We start from the raw sequence: 17,796 nt of genomic DNA, 5'->3' as shown, positions 1-17,796 counted from the left end.
TGGGACAGTAACTAAGAATATCCGCGCCAGATCGGGATTCAAACCCGGGAACCCGCCCGTCGTAGTACGTGTGCTCCTCCACGATGATCGTGGAGTCTGTGTTTAAGGAAGAAAATGATTTTGGACAGAGTCAGACTGAGGACTAGGCCGAGGATCATATTTCCCTTCATTTGATCCGTGTATTTCCTTCGCGTCTTCTATTTTCGATTCAAGTGATTTTCTTGAATGGGTATACGAACGGTGAATTGAATGTTATTTTGAGTGAATTTTACCGAAGTTGGTTGTTAAGTCCACTTCATGCATGACCCTATCACTACGTCATCATAGAGGCTCTAATCTTTCTGGTCTTGCAAATGACGTGGTTTGGACAAAAATATGAGTGTGGCGTAGCCCAGAATTAGCTCTGGAAAATATTGATTGTGGCGTCTCAAGATTTTATTGCTACGTATGTATATCGTAAAATGTTATTTGAAAAGGTGGAGTTTCATAAAACAGCTACGCGTCGTCCTATTAAACCAATTAAAGCTAGAATCACAATATTGTGCTATCTACCCCCTGTATGAGTTTTACAAAGATTTCATCAACTGTTTTTTTGTTACCTTGAAAAAATTCTGTTACAATAAATAATACGCCAAGAGATGAGTTTCCCTTATTAATCTACCATTCCATACCGGCTGACGTTTGTCCGTGGTGTCTTCAGTCATCCAGGTAAATGATATTACAGAGTACAGGTTTTCTAAGTGTACCTCTCTTTTAATAATTTCTGTAGTCGTTCTTGTAACCCAAAGGCACAAATCAGCTACATTGCAATTAATAGTTCCATCCATGTAATATGTCGGCACACACACACACACACACACAAACGTGCCAAAAATGCTGATGCTACTTTAATAATGTGATTTAAGGTGTGCCGGTCATTAGGCCACAGCACCTGATCTTTGTGATACGCTGCCAGTTAAGCCTCCAAGCAGTGTAATTTTCGGTTGAGGAATTTTCTCTTAGTCATTCTCCTCTCCACAAGACTATGGATTTGGTTTAGCCTAGAGATTACGCAAGTTCCTTTACCAAGTACAAGGTCATAAAACCAATAGACGAGTTTTATTTTTTGTTGTAAGCCCACTTTATACACATATAGCCTAATAGGGACTGGACTTACAGTTTACGTTTTTATCAGAACCACTATGTGTCTCCACCGGTTATCGAACCCGGGACCCCTTAATTACGAGGTGACCATGTTACAGCTACGCGATCGGGAAGGCTAAACAACCAGAAGGTAGAGGTGTCCCAAAATAATGTCTCATAATTCAAAAATTATTCTGATTCTCGTAAGACACCACTCGTCCATTTGGAAACTGAATTTTGTACGGAACGTTTGCCAAATGGAGGGTCAGGGTGAAAAACCAGATAAGTCAATTTTCGTCACATTCTAGAAAATGAACAAAACGTTCCTGAACATGTAAATGAAAAGGTACCAAAACCATACATGTATGAAGCGAAAGAAAGCAGGTTGTAAAGTCTAGTACAGCATCTACGTGGCGGAAAATGAGACCACTACTTTGTTTAAGACAAGAAATATACTCATCTGTTTATGTTCATTCTTATTCTTACTTATTATGGTTATTATTATCTTACATGCCCCTTCAAATATGTTTGAAGTCAGTTCTCACGCTGGTCACTGCTTGAAGTGGAAGGAACCTCATCCTTCATAAACCTTTCGATTTTTATTTTCCTTTCCTCGACCATACCATGGGCGTGGATGTTTTTGAGTGTCCATTCATCAGTTTCATCATATCATCACTCATCCCCATCTTCGCAAATTAGCCAAAAGTGGCACAAAAAACGAAGTGAAATAAAGCAAATCAATCACTTCAATAAATCACAAAGGCTAGTGGTCTCTTGAAAATGTACACGTTGATTCATTGATTGTTTGATTTAATTAAAAATGTGTCGGTGCATCACAGCTTGGACTATTTGCACCTGTCACACTATACGACGCCCTGCCTCTTACAATAATAAAAATCAATACATGTCCCCAGGGACGAAAATCTCCTTATGTAGTTAAGGACTGAGGATGCAAGACTGCAGTTACCGGTGAGTAGTATGTACGTGGAATCGGGTTTAACAGTTGAGTGTCTTCACAAAGGGTCATATTTACACTCCAATTTCACGTTTAAAATTGTCTTCCCTTCTTGGCTTCAGATTTACAAGAAGTAAGAGCTCCTTTTTCATGTTACTTCCTTTCTCCGAAAATAATCTGAAATTTTCTTTGTGTGAACCGGCATCAAATATAGTACCATGGAATGAAAAGTTACCTACACTGTTCATGACGGGAGCAGCTAGACATCCTCCAACCACCCGTGAGATGAGAGGGGAAATGTTGGGTCCATATTTATATTAAGGGCGTGATGAAGGGTTCCCGCAAGTTTCTCCCCTCAGCGGCGGATCGGAGCACTGTTGCCAACTTAGCTCTTTCTGATTCAGATCTGGCTCTTTCGCGCACTCAATTGGCTGCGAACTAGGACGCTCCTCGCCCCACTATGATACCATCACTGGTTCCCAGCTGCTCTTTTATTGCCCCGTGGCTGACGTGAAAATGACATGACATTATTATCCGGGAATCCTTTATTTTCGATTTCATATAACCATCGGAGGATTATTGAGATGGGTTATAAATATTATCATTAGTTTAATACACTTACGAAGAAACGAAACTATTGATAATACTATTATCTAGATAACAGTGAAAGCAAACCACAAGAATTTTCAACTGAATTCATTGCAAGTAAATCTAAACGTATTTATCTTTTAAAAAATGTCACATCATAGGTGTTTTTCAAAAAGATAGAAAAAATATAAAAAAGCTGACCAAGCGTCGAGTAATGGATTCCCGGTGGTAGGTCGTAGCATTATAATTAGGGGGTACCGAGTTCGATACACGGTATGGAACACATAGTGGTTCGCACTGTGATCAAGTGGACTTGAAATCGAACTCCATCAGAAGTAACAAATTCACACAACAACCATGTCATCGCTAAGAAATCGTAAGGAAAATTGAAAATGTTTACTAGCTTTCCTACAGATATTAGTGTTTGCAGTCCAACTAGGAAAAAACATGAACGAAGCCTTGAGTTAACAAAATTGCACCAATTCCAAACTTCGAATGGAGATATCGTATATAAGGGAGCCAGGGTTGAATTCCACTCAGCACACGCGATTTAACAAAGGTTTCTATAAGAAATCCAATCGTCAAAGAAACCCCACTAATTCATGTCACCGACACGCCACTCGCGCTGCGGAGTGGAAGTCCTCCAGAACTTGTTATTGGCCGCTGGAGAGGAGGATGTTGTGCTCTCTCGCGGTCTTCCTCTCGCAATGACCTGGTTGCCATGGAAACCACGGATTGTTTGCTTCGGACTCCAGACGTATAATTTAGCGACTCTCTTACCACATATCTAGTCTCTGCTTTTCTGTCTACACTATTTGGGATTTTTCTCCTATTGTCAATGTTAGTTGTTGCAATTTGCAATGTTAAGTTGAATACAGTAGTATACTGAAAGACCATTTTATACTGAAACTATAGCAACAAGAAAACAACCACAAAACAAGACAATACAAGATGGCAGATAAAAAAATTGTTTCACGTATATTCTTAACGATTGTCGGAAACTGGATTCTGACAAGAAAATATAAATATTAGAAGGCAGGTTAGTACATAAGCGCGATGCCTGTTGGAAAGTGACCGCTATTGAAGAGAGAGCTTTGTAGCGGGAATGTGAACTAGCTTTACGTTGCGTTTTGGCCATAGTAAAGAGACCGCTGTAGAAGAGAGAGCCTTATAGCAGGAATATGAAAAAACTTTACTTTGTGAGTTGACCGTGTGGATACTCGTACATTTGTATTTGTTGACTAGGAATTTGGTTTTAATTTTGCCGTTGACGATTTTATGCAAAAATTGTAAAGGATATGAAAACTTTGCTAATCAATGATTGGTTTTGGATTTCAGGAAACCTGCAGAGAAGACCAAGGAGACGGACGCATTGCTCTTTTACTAGTATACAGTATATTGAAGAGGGCTACCGAGCGGTTTGGCTTTTTCGTTGATGATAACAGCAAGATCTTTTTGGGAGGACACCTTTTGGGTGGGACTGTTTTCGAGAGTATAAGGAGGAAGCACTTTGTTCCTTTTTAGAGAAATGGTGAGGCAGGAGCATGTCTGAAGATCCAATTCAAGTTTCCACTGACGACAGCACACAAGTAAGCTGTTTGTAGGATTAATGAATCGCTTTTAGATGAAATTTCTTTGAAGAGTTTACAGTGAGAAGTGTATTTTTGGCCAGAGACGAAAAGTCTGTCGGGGAAGGAACAGATGTGGGCCTACGACGCTCCCCTGGGAGACACCAGACGGGACAGGTAGAAAGCTGGAATAGGAATCAGAAAGGATAACTTTCTGCTCTCGTGCATGCTGATAGTCTTTTGGCAAAAATAGAAGTTTACCATGTACGTTAAATTTGTTCAGAGTTGTAGTTATTACACGAAGTGTTGACCGTAGGAGAAAGGTGACTGTAAATATATGTCGAATGATCTTCAGAGTTTTGGCGCACATGTGCTAAGAAATTCTGAGAAATGGCATTTTTGATTGATTGCATTAGTTTCTTTTGCATTGCTTTTCTACAATTTTTTGCTAATCGCGAGGATGAAGATAAGTGATGATATGATTAAATAGATGAGGGAACACTAACAAAGATCTCCCATGTCTATATAGAGATTTGAACCCCGAAGCATTAGCGCGTTGTGATGACCACACCACTCCGGAGGTCGATATACTGAGCTATGCATTAAGCGTGATATTTATGTGCGTTTGTGTGTGTGTATATATATATATATATATATATATATATATATATATATATATATATATATATATATATATATATATATACAGGGTGACTGGTAATTAGATGTATTCCCTGAAAGGGGTTAAAGTAGAGAAAATTTGCAATAAATTTGACCATATGATACCCCGTCCGAAAATTAGTAGTTTTAGAGATAATCGAATTTCAATTGTTTTTTTAAAAAATTACAATTTTCCACATAAAAAGATGAATTGAGAAAAAAATGCTCATTGTATGGAACTTATTTCAGCGTTTTCTGATAGTTAATAAATAAGTGGTTCGTTGAAAAAAAAAGTTTTTCCCAAATAACAATCATATGTAAGTAACGGGTGGGTCTAAACTTACAAGTGATGATAAAATGCACTCTTAGTTTACTTGGCAACGTATTAATAACAAAAATGGTATGACATGAAGCGTACAAATTACATAAATTACTTCCTTGTGTCATCTGCTATCCAACAAGGTACAAATGTTACTAACATTCACATTTGTATACAAGAAATAATACTTCATTCGTCTTCATGTGAATGGAATCAATGAACAATACAATTAAAGAACATTACACGTCTTGCTCAAAGTGAGCACCTCCGTTACGAATGCAGGCACGCAGGTTTTTTAGGACATTTGTTCTCTTAACTTGTGATGTGATGGTGTCTGAAGATACCTTCCACGTATCAACATGAAAGAAAACTAGCATCTCTGGGTATGACGCCATATTGTCTATCTTACCATAGGGCTGGAACAACGGATATAGCAACAAATTCGCATATGATACAAGTCCTTTAATTCAATTGGTATTATATAATAATTAAATACGTTTGCACAATGAAGAAATACAAAAAAGGCCCATATCCGATAGGCTAGCTGAAATGTTCTCTCGCTGCCGCGAGCCGACATGCACCATTCCGCAGCGTTCAAATATCACGCTCCCAGAATTCCGAGTTCTTGCAAGAAGCTCCCAGCGGGAGTAAAATAAAAACAAATGAGGAGCGGAAAGCAATACTATTTACAATTTTCAACATTCTCCCCCCCGTTGGAATGCACAGCATCCAAACTAAATCATGAAAGTTCAATTGATCTTCCCATCTGGAAGAGGTACAATCTTACTGAGAGCCCTTCGGTACACTCCATCCTTGGTGCGAACCACGGCTACACGAACTAAATTGTCTTTCCCTGGAAACACTTCTTCTATAATGCCCATTTTCCAAGATAATGGGGGTAGGTTGTCTTCTTTCAGAAGCACAAGTAGTCCTGGTTGCAGGTTGGGCTGCGTGGTTGTCCACTTCTGACGCTGTTGCATACCATGAAGATAATCTCGGGACCAGTTTCTCCAAATCCTTTGTTGAAACTGTTGAACTCGTTGCCACCTGGAAAGTCTATTTTCCTTGAGATCACTTAAGTCTGGTTGAGGAAAGGAAGTTAGTGGACTACCAATAAGAAAGTGGCCTGGAGTGAGGTAATTAAATTCTTCATGAGAGTCAGGTAAGGATGTAAGAGGTCGAGAGTTTAAGCAAGCTTCGATTTGGCACAAAAGAGTTGACAGCTCTTCGTACGTCAGTACAGCATTCTTGGCGACTCTACGAAGATGGTACTTCATGGATTTTATGGCGCTTTCCCAGACACCACCGAATGTTGGGCTACGTGGAGGTGAATTTTTCCACTGAAAGTTTTCTTGTGCTGCATACCTTTGAATGTCTTCACTGAATCCTTGCGATTGAAATAGCAATTGAAGTTTCTGAAGTTCGTTCTTCGCTCCTTGAAATGTTGTGGCATTATCGCTGATAATGGTGGAACACTTGCCTCGCCTTGCTGTAAAGCGTCGCAATGCCGCTATGAAAGCTTCAGAAGTAAGGTCTGTTACTAGCTCAAGATGTATTGCTCTCGTGGCTAGGCACGTAAAAAGAGCTATGTAGCATTTCTTTGTGATTTTACTCCTGATTGACCCTACTTTGATGACGTATGGTCCGGCATAGTCTATGCCTACATGATTAAATGCCTTGCTAGGTGTAACTCTGATGGATGGGAGCTGTCCCATTAGCTGTTGTGCTGCGGATGCCTTCAAACGATAACAAGTTAAACACTGATGAATGATTTGCTTAATAACTTGTCGTATTCTAGGAATCCAGTACCTTTCTCGAATGGATGAGATTAACAATTGAGGTGCTGCGTGCATCAATCGTTCATGCTCTGATGCAATTAGTAGACGGGCGAAGTGACTTTTTGGATGCAAAATGATTTGATGCTTGCTGCTGAATTCCAAGTTGCTATTTTCTAGCATACCTCCAACACGAAGAATTCCCTGATTATCCAGAAAGGGGTGTAAGTCTTTAAGGATACTTTTGTTGGATACTTGCCCTTTGGCAGTGAGATCATTTATCTCTCGATGAAAGAACGAAATTTGTGTCATAACGACACACGTTTGAGTAGCGTCTTCAATGTCAATTGAAGTAAGTGGATCGGATTGTTTGTTACTTGCATTTTTACAATTGCGAATGAATCTTTTACAGAGCGCTACAATCCTTAACAATTTGAAAAATGTAGAAAAGTAGTTTATTATTGCCTCTGATTGCAGATGAGACACCAGTGTAGTTACAGGAAGCTTTCGTTGTTCAGGAACATCTTTGTTCTTAAGACTTGTGTCAGATGATGATGATGGCCAGCACGTTTCATCTTCTTGCAACCAAGCTGGACCATGAAACCATAGCGAATGATGATGAATATCTTGAGGTTTAACTCCACGGGAGATTAAATCCGCTGGATTATCCTTGGACGAAACATGTCTCCATTGATAAGTTTGAGTAAATTCTTGAATTTGCGCTACTCTGTTGGATACAAAAGGCTTCCATCTGCTTGCTGGCGATCTAAGCCATGCCAGAACTATTTGTGAATCTGTCCACAAATAAACATTGTCAATGTTAAGTCTCAAAATTGGGAGAGTTTTGTTGAGTAATTTGGCCAATAAGACTGAAGCGCACAGTTCCAATCTAGGAAGAGTGGTTTTCTTGATCGGGGCGACCCGTGATTTTGAGCACAGTAAGTGAACTTCGGTGTAACCTTCTTCGTTTGCTGAACGAACATACAAGCAACTGCCATAATTTTTCTCCGATGCATCGGAAAAGCCATGGATTTGTATATTCTTGACACAGCCAGGTGTTAGGATGAAACGTGGTATTTGCATTTCACTGATGACTGGTAGCTGAGAATGAAGATGAACCCATTCAACTTGCAGGCTATCTGGAAGTGGATCATCCCAGTTTATGTTGTGAAGCCACAACTGTTGTAAAAAATACTTATACATTACAGTTACTGGTGAAAGTAGTCCAATTGGATCAAAAATCTGGGCAATAACACTCGCTACTTGACGTTTGGTTGGTTTGTGTGACATCATGTTGACAGACTTGGCTCCAATGTTAATCATGAAAGTGTCTGCCGAGGGATTCCATGAAATTCCTAGAGTTTTAACACCTTCGGTATGAAAATGAATTAGATTTTGAGTCTCTCTCAGTGATTCTGGAATAGCATTAAGTACTTCAGTGCTGTTGGAGCACCACTTTCGTAAGATGAATCCTCCTCTTTTCAGAAGTTCTGATAGATCTTGATAAAGTTGTAACGCACCTTGCACGCTACTGCTTCCTCCAACGTAATCATCAACATAGAAATCACGCTGCAACACTTGACATGCGTGTGGGAAGTTAACTGCTTCATCTTCGGCTAACTGCTTCAGACATCTGGTTGCTAAAAAGGCACTTGATGTAAGCCCATACGAGACCGTATTCAATTGAAATACTGTTATGAGTTCCTGAGGAGAGTTTCTCCACAGAATGCATTGCAGTGGCCTGTCATCTGGATGTATGTGTATCATTCTATACATCTTTGTTACATCAGAAACCAATGCCACCTTGTGAGTTCGAAATCTTAGAACAATGGAAAACAAATCTTCCTGTATGGTAGGTCCAACCATTTGTATGCTATTTATTGATTCACCGCTTGTTGATGGCGAACTCCCATCAAAAACAACACGTATTTTCGTTGTACTGGAATCCTTGAAAACACAATGATGCGGAATGAAAAATTTTGTGCAGTCATTTGTTTGTACATCATTTAAATTCCCTATGGGTTCCATGTGTCCCAACTGGTAATATTCTTGCATAAATTCTGTATAATCAGCCTTTAATTGTGGTTGACGTTGAAGCCTCGTTTCTAATTGGTGAAATCGAGTTAATGCAGAGTGCGAGGAGTCACCTAACACTGAACGATCCTTACGTAATGGTAGCCTGACCGTATAACGGCCACTTTCATCTCGTGTCACATTTCGCTGAAAATGTTGCTCGCAAGCAATTTCTTCTGGTGATTGCAGTTTCGTGCGGATCTCCTCTATGATCCAGAACTGTTGGAGCTGCGAGCTGAGAGAATCTTCCTTTCTCGTGAAAAATGACCTAGTAATACTGTTGCTAGAAGATGTTGCTGGAATCTTCCCTGCAATAATCCATCCAAACTCTGTGTCTTGAAGAATGGGGAAATTTCCTGGTTTTGTTCTCTTTTCAGGCTTCATAACGGTAAAGAAAACCTCTGCACCAAGCAGAATCTGTATTTTGCCCGGCGAACAAAAGTTTGGGTCTGCTAAACGAATATCTGTTGGAATGTTCCATTCAGATGCATCAAACTTTTCTGAAGGCATTAGTCCTGTGATGGTTGGCAACACTGAGCACGAAATACTTGTCGTAAAATTGCTATTATTAGATCTCAGACGGATCTCTACTGAATGACTCGATTCAGCAGACGAATTGTTGATTCCCTGAATGGGAACTCGATGCTTTACCTTTCGAAGACGATTACTTTGAACAACGTCTTCAACAATGAAATTATTCTGACTCGCCGCGTCCAAGAGAGCACGACAATTGACCCAATTGCCCGCTATATCTTGTACTTGAACAATCGCCGTAGCAAGTAACACATGTGACGCGCTTTTCTGCTTAATTGAACAATAAGAAACCTGAGGTGCTTGATCTGAATGCTGTGAAGAATCGCTTGTATTGTTTACCATCGATGTGTTCACGTGACCCCCAGATGACATTTCTCGTTGCCGGTTTACATTGGATGTACCTTGATCTACATGAAGTAAAGTACTATGCTTCTGTTTACATCGCTTGCACACTCCATATTTACACTGCGCCGAAACGTGGTTGTTGCTGCTAAGACAGTTAAAGCATACGCGATTCTCACGTAAAAATTTATACTTTTGTGAAATAGAAGCTTTCTTAAAGGCTTCACACGAAAATAAGCGATGTTTGTTTGCTTTACAAAACATGCACAATGAAGAATCTGTTGTAACATATGACTTCGAAGATTGTTGACATTTAGCACTGTACTGTTTGTGCATATTTGTAGATGATTTTGTTGCTACCTTGTTACCTTCACTCGTAACTGGATTAATCTTTTCAAGAGCCTGGCATCTGTGCTCTAGAAAACTAAAGAGCTGATCTAATGTGCTAAATTCAGTATCATTACTTTCTAGTTCAAATGCTCTTCTCGTTGCAGGATCGAGATTTGAAACAAAATGCTGAACTAAAATTATATCAGTTAACGACGTGTCTTCAGCTATCATTTTGAGCGCTGAAATAGAGCTAACTGCAGTGTTTGTAAATGAACGAAGTTCCTGACAATTCTCCTTTACAACTGGATTGATATGTAAAATATCATTTACATGTGACACCGCTATCAACCTTTTATTGTCGTATCGCTCATTGAGTTGCTCCCAAGCAATAGCGTAATTTGCTTCTGTCATTGGCAAATTTTGAATTAGATGTAAGGCCTCGCCTTTCAACGATACGCGCAAATACTGAAACTTCTGAACATTTGAAATATCTACATTGTTGTGTATCAGCGATACGAACGTGTCCTTGAAAGACACCCACTGCGTGTAATTACCGCTAAAATGTGGTAATGCAATTGCCGGAAGTTTCACCTGCGTACTTCCTCGTGATACAGATTGTTTAGTTTCAGGGGAAACTGGCTTTGTGACATGTTTGTCAATCAAAGTTTGCATTCTTGTTTTCAAATCAAAGTACATACGTTCAATTTCTTCTCTTGCCGCGTCACGTTCACCTTCGACTGATTGTAGTTCAATGCTGTCTTGAACTTCTTCTAATTTTAGCCAAACCTCGTTTAAATGCTCCAAGCGAGTCTTGATTGTTAGAATGTTGCTTGATGCTTCATCGTAAGTATCAACATACGAAGCTATACGTTTGAGTTTGCGCTTGCATGCATTTCTCTCTTTGATAAGACGTTGAATGTCGGCCATGGTTGCAAGGTAAGGAAAATACAAGGAAGGAAATGTAAAATGAACCAGACTTACTCACCGATTGGCTTCTTTGATGCTCGCGTAGAAAGCCAATCCCTCCTCCCACGACGGTGGTGAAGAAACAGAGAATCCATCATCCTACGACGAAACAAGAGTTCCTGAAAAAGCTGATTTCACCGTACCGTGAAATCGCAACCGAGTTCAAGGTCACTGCAAAATTCGTTGTAACGATGTTCGTTACGAAAGCGCGGAAAACATGTATCTGTGCAAACCAAAAACACTGTTCGTTCTGTAACACTGTCACAATTAGCACTGTCACAACTGATGATCACTGAACTGCACGAAACAAACTGTCACTATATCCGGAATGCGGAGGACCATAAATGTCTGAAGATACCTTCCACGTATCAACATGAAAGAAAACTAGCATCTCAGGGTATGACGCCATATTGTCTATCTTACCATAGGGCTGGAACAACGGATATAGTAACAAATTCGCATATGATACAAGTCCTTTAATTCACTTGGTATTATATAATAATTAAATACGTTTGCACAATGAAGAAATACGAAAAAGGCCCATATCCGATAGGCTAGCTGAAATGTTCTCTCGCTGCCGCGAGCCGACATGCACCATTCCGATGCGTACGAATATCACGCTCCCAGAATTCCGAGTTCTTGCAAGAAGCTCCCAGCGGGAGTAAAATAAAAACAAATGAGGAGCGGAAAGCAATACTATTTACAATTTTCAACATTCTCCCCCCCGTTGGAATGCACAGCATCCAAACTAAATCATGAAAGTTCAATTGATCTTCCCATCTGGAAGAGGTACAATCTTACTGAGAGCCCTTCGGTACACTCCATCCTTGGTGCGAACCACGGCTACACGAACTAAATTGTCTTTCCCTGGAAACACTTCTTCTATAATGCCCATTTTCCAAGATAATGGGGGTAGGTTGTCTTCTTTCAGAAGCACAAGTAGTCCTGGTTGCAGGTTGGGCTGCGTGGTTGTCCACTTCTGACGCTGTTGCATACCATGAAGATAATCTCGGGACCAGTTTCTCCAAATCCTTTGTTGAAACTGTTGAACTCGTTGCCACCTGGAAAGTCTATTTTCCTTGAGATCACTTAAGTCTGGTTGAGGAAAGGAAGTTAGTGGACTACCAATAAGAAAGTGGCCTGGAGTGAGGTAATTAAATTCTTCATGAGAGTCAGGTAAGGATGTAAGAGGTCGAGAGTTTAAGCAAGCTTCGATTTGGCACAAAAGAGTTGACAGCTCTTCGTACGTCAGTACAGCATTCTTGGCGACTCTACGAAGATGGTACTTCATGGATTTTATGGCGCTTTCCCAGACACCACCGAATGTTGGGCTACGTGGAGGTGAATTTTTCCACTGAAAGTTTTCTTGTGCTGCATACCTTTGAATGTCTTCACTGAATCCTTGCGATTGAAATAGCAATTGAAGTTTCTGAAGTTCGTTCTTCGCTCCTTGAAATGTTGTGGCATTATCGCTGATAATGGTGGAACACTTGCCTCGCCTTGCTGTAAAGCGTCGCAATGCCGCTATGAAAGCTTCAGAAGTAAGGTCTGTTACTAGCTCAAGATGTATTGCTCTCGTGGCTAGGCACGTAAAAAGAGCTATGTAGCATTTCTTTGTGATTTTACTCCTGATTGACCCTACTTTGATGACGTATGGTCCGGCATAGTCTATGCCTACATGATTAAATGCCTTGCTAGGTGTAACTCTGATGGATGGGAGCTGTCCCATTAGCTGTTGTGCTGCGGATGCCTTCAAACGATAACAAGTTAAACACTGATGAATGATTTGCTTAATAACTTGTCGTATTCTAGGAATCCAGTACCTTTCTCGAATGGATGAGATTAACAATTGAGGTGCTGCGTGCATCAATCGTTCATGCTCTGATGCAATTAGTAGACGGGCGAAGTGACTTTTTGGATGCAAAATGATTTGATGCTTGCTGCTGAATTCCAAGTTGCTATTTTCTAGCATACCTCCAACACGAAGAATTCCCTGATTATCCAGAAAGGGGTGTAAGTCTTTAAGGATACTTTTGTTGGATACTTGCCCTTTGGCAGTGAGATCATTTATCTCTCGATGAAAGAACGAAATTTGTGTCATAACGACACACGTTTGAGTAGCGTCTTCAATGTCAATTGAAGTAAGTGGATCGGATTGTTTGTTACTTGCATTTTTACAATTGCGAATGAATCTTTTACAGAGCGCTACAATCCTTAACAATTTGAAAAATGTAGAAAAGTAGTTTATTATTGCCTCTGATTGCAGATGAGACACCAGTGTAGTTACAGGAAGCTTTCGTTGTTCAGGAACATCTTTGTTCTTAAGACTTGTGTCAGATGATGATGATGGCCAGCACGTTTCATCTTCTTGCAACCAAGCTGGACCATGAAACCATAGCGAATGATGATGAATATCTTGAGGTTTAACTCCACGGGAGATTAAATCCGCTGGATTATCCTTGGACGAAACATGTCTCCATTGATAAGTTTGAGTAAATTCTTGAATTTGCGCTACTCTGTTGGATACAAAAGGCTTCCATCTGCTTGCTGGCGATCTAAGCCATGCCAGAACTATTTGTGAATCTGTCCACAAATAAACATTGTCAATGTTAAGTCTCAAAATTGGGAGAGTTTTGTTGAGTAATTTGGCCAATAAGACTGAAGCGCACAGTTCCAATCTAGGAAGAGTGGTTTTCTTGATCGGGGCGACCCGTGATTTTGAGCACAGTAAGTGAACTTCGGTGTAACCTTCTTCGTTTGCTGAACGAACATACAAGCAACTGCCATAATTTTTCTCCGATGCATCGGAAAAGCCATGGATTTGTATATTCTTGACACAGCCAGGTGTTAGGATGAAACGTGGTATTTGCATTTCACTGATGACTGGTAGCTGAGAATGAAGATGAACCCATTCAACTTGCAGGCTATCTGGAAGTGGATCATCCCAGTTTATGTTGTGAAGCCACAACTGTTGTAAAAAATACTTATACATTACAGTTACTGGTGAAAGTAGTCCAATTGGATCAAAAATCTGGGCAATAACACTCGCTACTTGACGTTTGGTTGGTTTGTGTGACATCATGTTGACAGACTTGGCTCCAATGTTAATCATGAAAGTGTCTGCCGAGGGATTCCATGAAATTCCTAGAGTTTTAACACCTTCGGTATGAAAATGAATTAGATTTTGAGTCTCTCTCAGTGATTCTGGAATAGCATTAAGTACTTCAGTGCTGTTGGAGCACCACTTTCGTAAGATGAATCCTCCTCTTTTCAGAAGTTCTGATAGATCTTGATAAAGTTGTAACGCACCTTGCACGCTACTGCTTCCTCCAACGTAATCATCAACATAGAAATCACGCTGCAACACTTGACATGCGTGTGGGAAGTTAACTGCTTCATCTTCGGCTAACTGCTTCAGACATCTGGTTGCTAAAAAGGCACTTGATGTAAGCCCATACGAGACCGTATTCAATTGAAATACTGTTATGAGTTCCTGAGGAGAGTTTCTCCACAGAATGCATTGCAGTGGCCTGTCATCTGGATGTATGTGTATCATTCTATACATCTTTGTTACATCAGAAACCAATGCCACCTTGTGAGTTCGAAATCTTAGAACAATGGAAAACAAATCTTCCTGTATGGTAGGTCCAACCATTTGTATGCTATTTATTGATTCACCGCTTGTTGATGGCGAACTCCCATCAAAAACAACACGTATTTTCGTTGTACTGGAATCCTTGAAAACACAATGATGCGGAATGAAAAATTTTGTGCAGTCATTTGTTTGTACATCATTTAAATTCCCTATGGGTTCCATGTGTCCCAACTGGTAATATTCTTGCATAAATTCTGTATAATCAGCCTTTAATTGTGGTTGACGTTGAAGCCTCGTTTCTAATTGGTGAAATCGAGTTAATGCAGAGTGCGAGGAGTCACCTAACACTGAACGATCCTTACGTAATGGTAGCCTGACCGTATAACGGCCACTTTCATCTCGTGTCACATTTCGCTGAAAATGTTGCTCGCAAGCAATTTCTTCTGGTGATTGCAGTTTCGTGCGGATCTCCTCTATGATCCAGAACTGTTGGAGCTGCGAGCTGAGAGAATCTTCCTTTCTCGTGAAAAATGACCTAGTAATACTGTTGCTAGAAGATGTTGCTGGAATCTTCCCTGCAATAATCCATCCAAACTCTGTGTCTTGAAGAATGGGGAAATTTCCTGGTTTTGTTCTCTTTTCAGGCTTCATAACGGTAAAGAAAACCTCTGCACCAAGCAGAATCTGTATTTTGCCCGGCGAACAAAAGTTTGGGTCTGCTAAACGAATATCTGTTGGAATGTTCCATTCAGATGCATCAAACTTTTCTGAAGGCATTAGTCCTGTGATGGTTGGCAACACTGAGCACGAAATACTTGTCGTAAAATTGCTATTATTAGATCTCAGACGGATCTCTACTGAATGACTCGATTCAGCAGACGAATTGTTGATTCCCTGAATGGGAACTCGATGCTTTACCTTTCGAAGACGATTACTTTGAACAACGTCTTCAACAATGAAATTATTCTGACTCGCCGCGTCCAAGAGAGCACGACAATTGACCCAATTGCCCGCTATATCTTGTACTTGAACAATCGCCGTAGCAAGTAACACATGTGACGCGCTTTTCTGCTTAATTGAACAATAAGAAACCTGAGGTGCTTGATCTGAATGCTGTGAAGAATCGCTTGTATTGTTTACCATCGATGTGTTCACGTGACCCCCAGATGACATTTCTCGTTGCCGGTTTACATTGGATGTACCTTGATCTACATGAAGTAAAGTACTATGCTTCTGTTTACATCGCTTGCACACTCCATATTTACACTGCGCCGAAACGTGGTTGTTGCTGCTAAGACAGTTAAAGCATACGCGATTCTCACGTAAAAATTTATACTTTTGTGAAATAGAAGCTTTCTTAAAGGCTTCACACGAAAATAAGCGATGTTTGTTTGCTTTACAAAACATGCACAATGAAGAATCTGTTGTAACATATGACTTCGAAGATTGTTGACATTTAGCACTGTACTGTTTGTGCATATTTGTAGATGATTTTGTTGCTACCTTGTTACCTTCACTCGTAACTGGATTAATCTTTTCAAGAGCCTGGCATCTGTGCTCTAGAAAACTAAAGAGCTGATCTAATGTGCTAAATTCAGTATCATTACTTTCTAGTTCAAATGCTCTTCTCGTTGCAGGATCGAGATTTGAAACAAAATGCTGAACTAAAATTATATCAGTTAACGACGTGTCTTCAGCTATCATTTTGAGCGCTGAAATAGAGCTAACTGCAGTGTTTGTAAATGAACGAAGTTCCTGACAATTCTCCTTTACAACTGGATTGATATGTAAAATATCATTTACATGTGACACCGCTATCAACCTTTTATTGTCGTATCGCTCATTGAGTTGCTCCCAAGCAATAGCGTAATTTGCTTCTGTCATTGGCAAATTTTGAATTAGATGTAAGGCCTCGCCTTTCAACGATACGCGCAAATACTGAAACTTCTGAACATTTGAAATATCTACATTGTTGTGTATCAGCGATACGAACGTGTCCTTGAAAGACACCCACTGCGTGTAATTACCGCTAAAATGTGGTAATGCAATTGCCGGAAGTTTCACCTGCGTACTTCCTCGTGATACAGATTGTTTAGTTTCAGGGGAAACTGGCTTTGTGACATGTTTGTCAATCAAAGTTTGCATTCTTGTTTTCAAATCAAAGTACATACGTTCAATTTCTTCTCTTGCCGCGTCACGTTCACCTTCGACTGATTGTAGTTCAATGCTGTCTTGAACTTCTTCTAATTTTAGCCAAACCTCGTTTAAATGCTCCAAGCGAGTCTTGATTGTTAGAATGTTGCTTGATGCTTCATCGTAAGTATCAACATACGAAGCTATACGTTTGAGTTTGCGCTTGCATGCATTTCTCTCTTTGATAAGACGTTGAATGTCGGCCATGGTTGCAAGGTAAGGAAAATACAAGGAAGGAAATGTAAAATGAACCAGACTTACTCACCGATTGGCTTCTTTGATGCTCGCGTAGAAAGCCAATCCCTCCTCCCACGACGGTGGTGAAGAAACAGAGAATCCATCATCCTACGACGAAACAAGAGTTCCTGAAAAAGCTGATTTCACCGTACCGTGAAATCGCAACCGAGTTCAAGGTCACTGCAAAATTCGTTGTAACGATGTTCGTTACGAAAGCGCGGAAAACATGTATCTGTGCAAACCAAAAACACTGTTCGTTCTGTAACACTGTCACAATTAGCACTGTCACAACTGATGATCACTGAACTGCACGAAACAAACTGTCACTATATCCGGAATGCGGAGGACCATAAATGTCTGAAGATACCTTCCACGTATCAACATGAAAGAAAACTAGCATCTCAGGGTATGACGCCATATTGTCTATCTTACCATAGGGCTGGAACAACGGATATAGTAACAAATTCGCATATGATACAAGTCCTTTAATTCACTTGGTATTATATAATAATTAAATACGTTTGCACAATGAAGAAATA

At 40.1% G+C, this 17,796-nt stretch overlaps 2 protein-coding genes across 2 annotated transcripts; both read right to left on the bottom strand.

Annotated features, from left to right (window-relative positions):
- Positions 1-5,961: 5,961 nt before the first annotated feature.
- Positions 5,962-6,489, bottom strand: LOC146002934 (uncharacterized). The gene has a single exon (XM_083141092.1). The coding sequence runs from the start codon at positions 6,487-6,489 to the stop codon at positions 5,962-5,964; it is 528 nt and encodes a 175-aa protein (XP_082997218.1).
- A 5,506-nt stretch (positions 6,490-11,995) lies between these two features.
- On the bottom strand, positions 11,996-12,523 carry LOC146002933 (uncharacterized). Its single transcript, XM_083141091.1, has one exon. The coding sequence runs from the start codon at positions 12,521-12,523 to the stop codon at positions 11,996-11,998; it is 528 nt and encodes a 175-aa protein (XP_082997217.1).
- Positions 12,524-17,796: the final 5,273 nt, after the last annotated feature.

This window comes from Lepisma saccharinum, chromosome 19 (assembly GCF_977018435.1).
Source record: "Lepisma saccharinum chromosome 19, izLepSacc3.1, whole genome shotgun sequence".
Lineage (NCBI taxonomy): Eukaryota > Metazoa > Arthropoda > Insecta > Zygentoma > Lepismatidae > Lepisma > Lepisma saccharinum.
This window is presented reverse-complemented; position numbering and strand designations above follow the sequence as displayed.

Bases quoted from the DNA above. Each gene is read 5' to 3' on its own strand.
- LOC146002934 (XM_083141092.1), bottom strand. From the start codon at position 6,489: ATGAAGTACCATCTTCGTAGAGTCGCCAAGAATGCTGTACTGACGTAC.
- LOC146002933 (XM_083141091.1), bottom strand. From the start codon at position 12,523: ATGAAGTACCATCTTCGTAGAGTCGCCAAGAATGCTGTACTGACGTAC.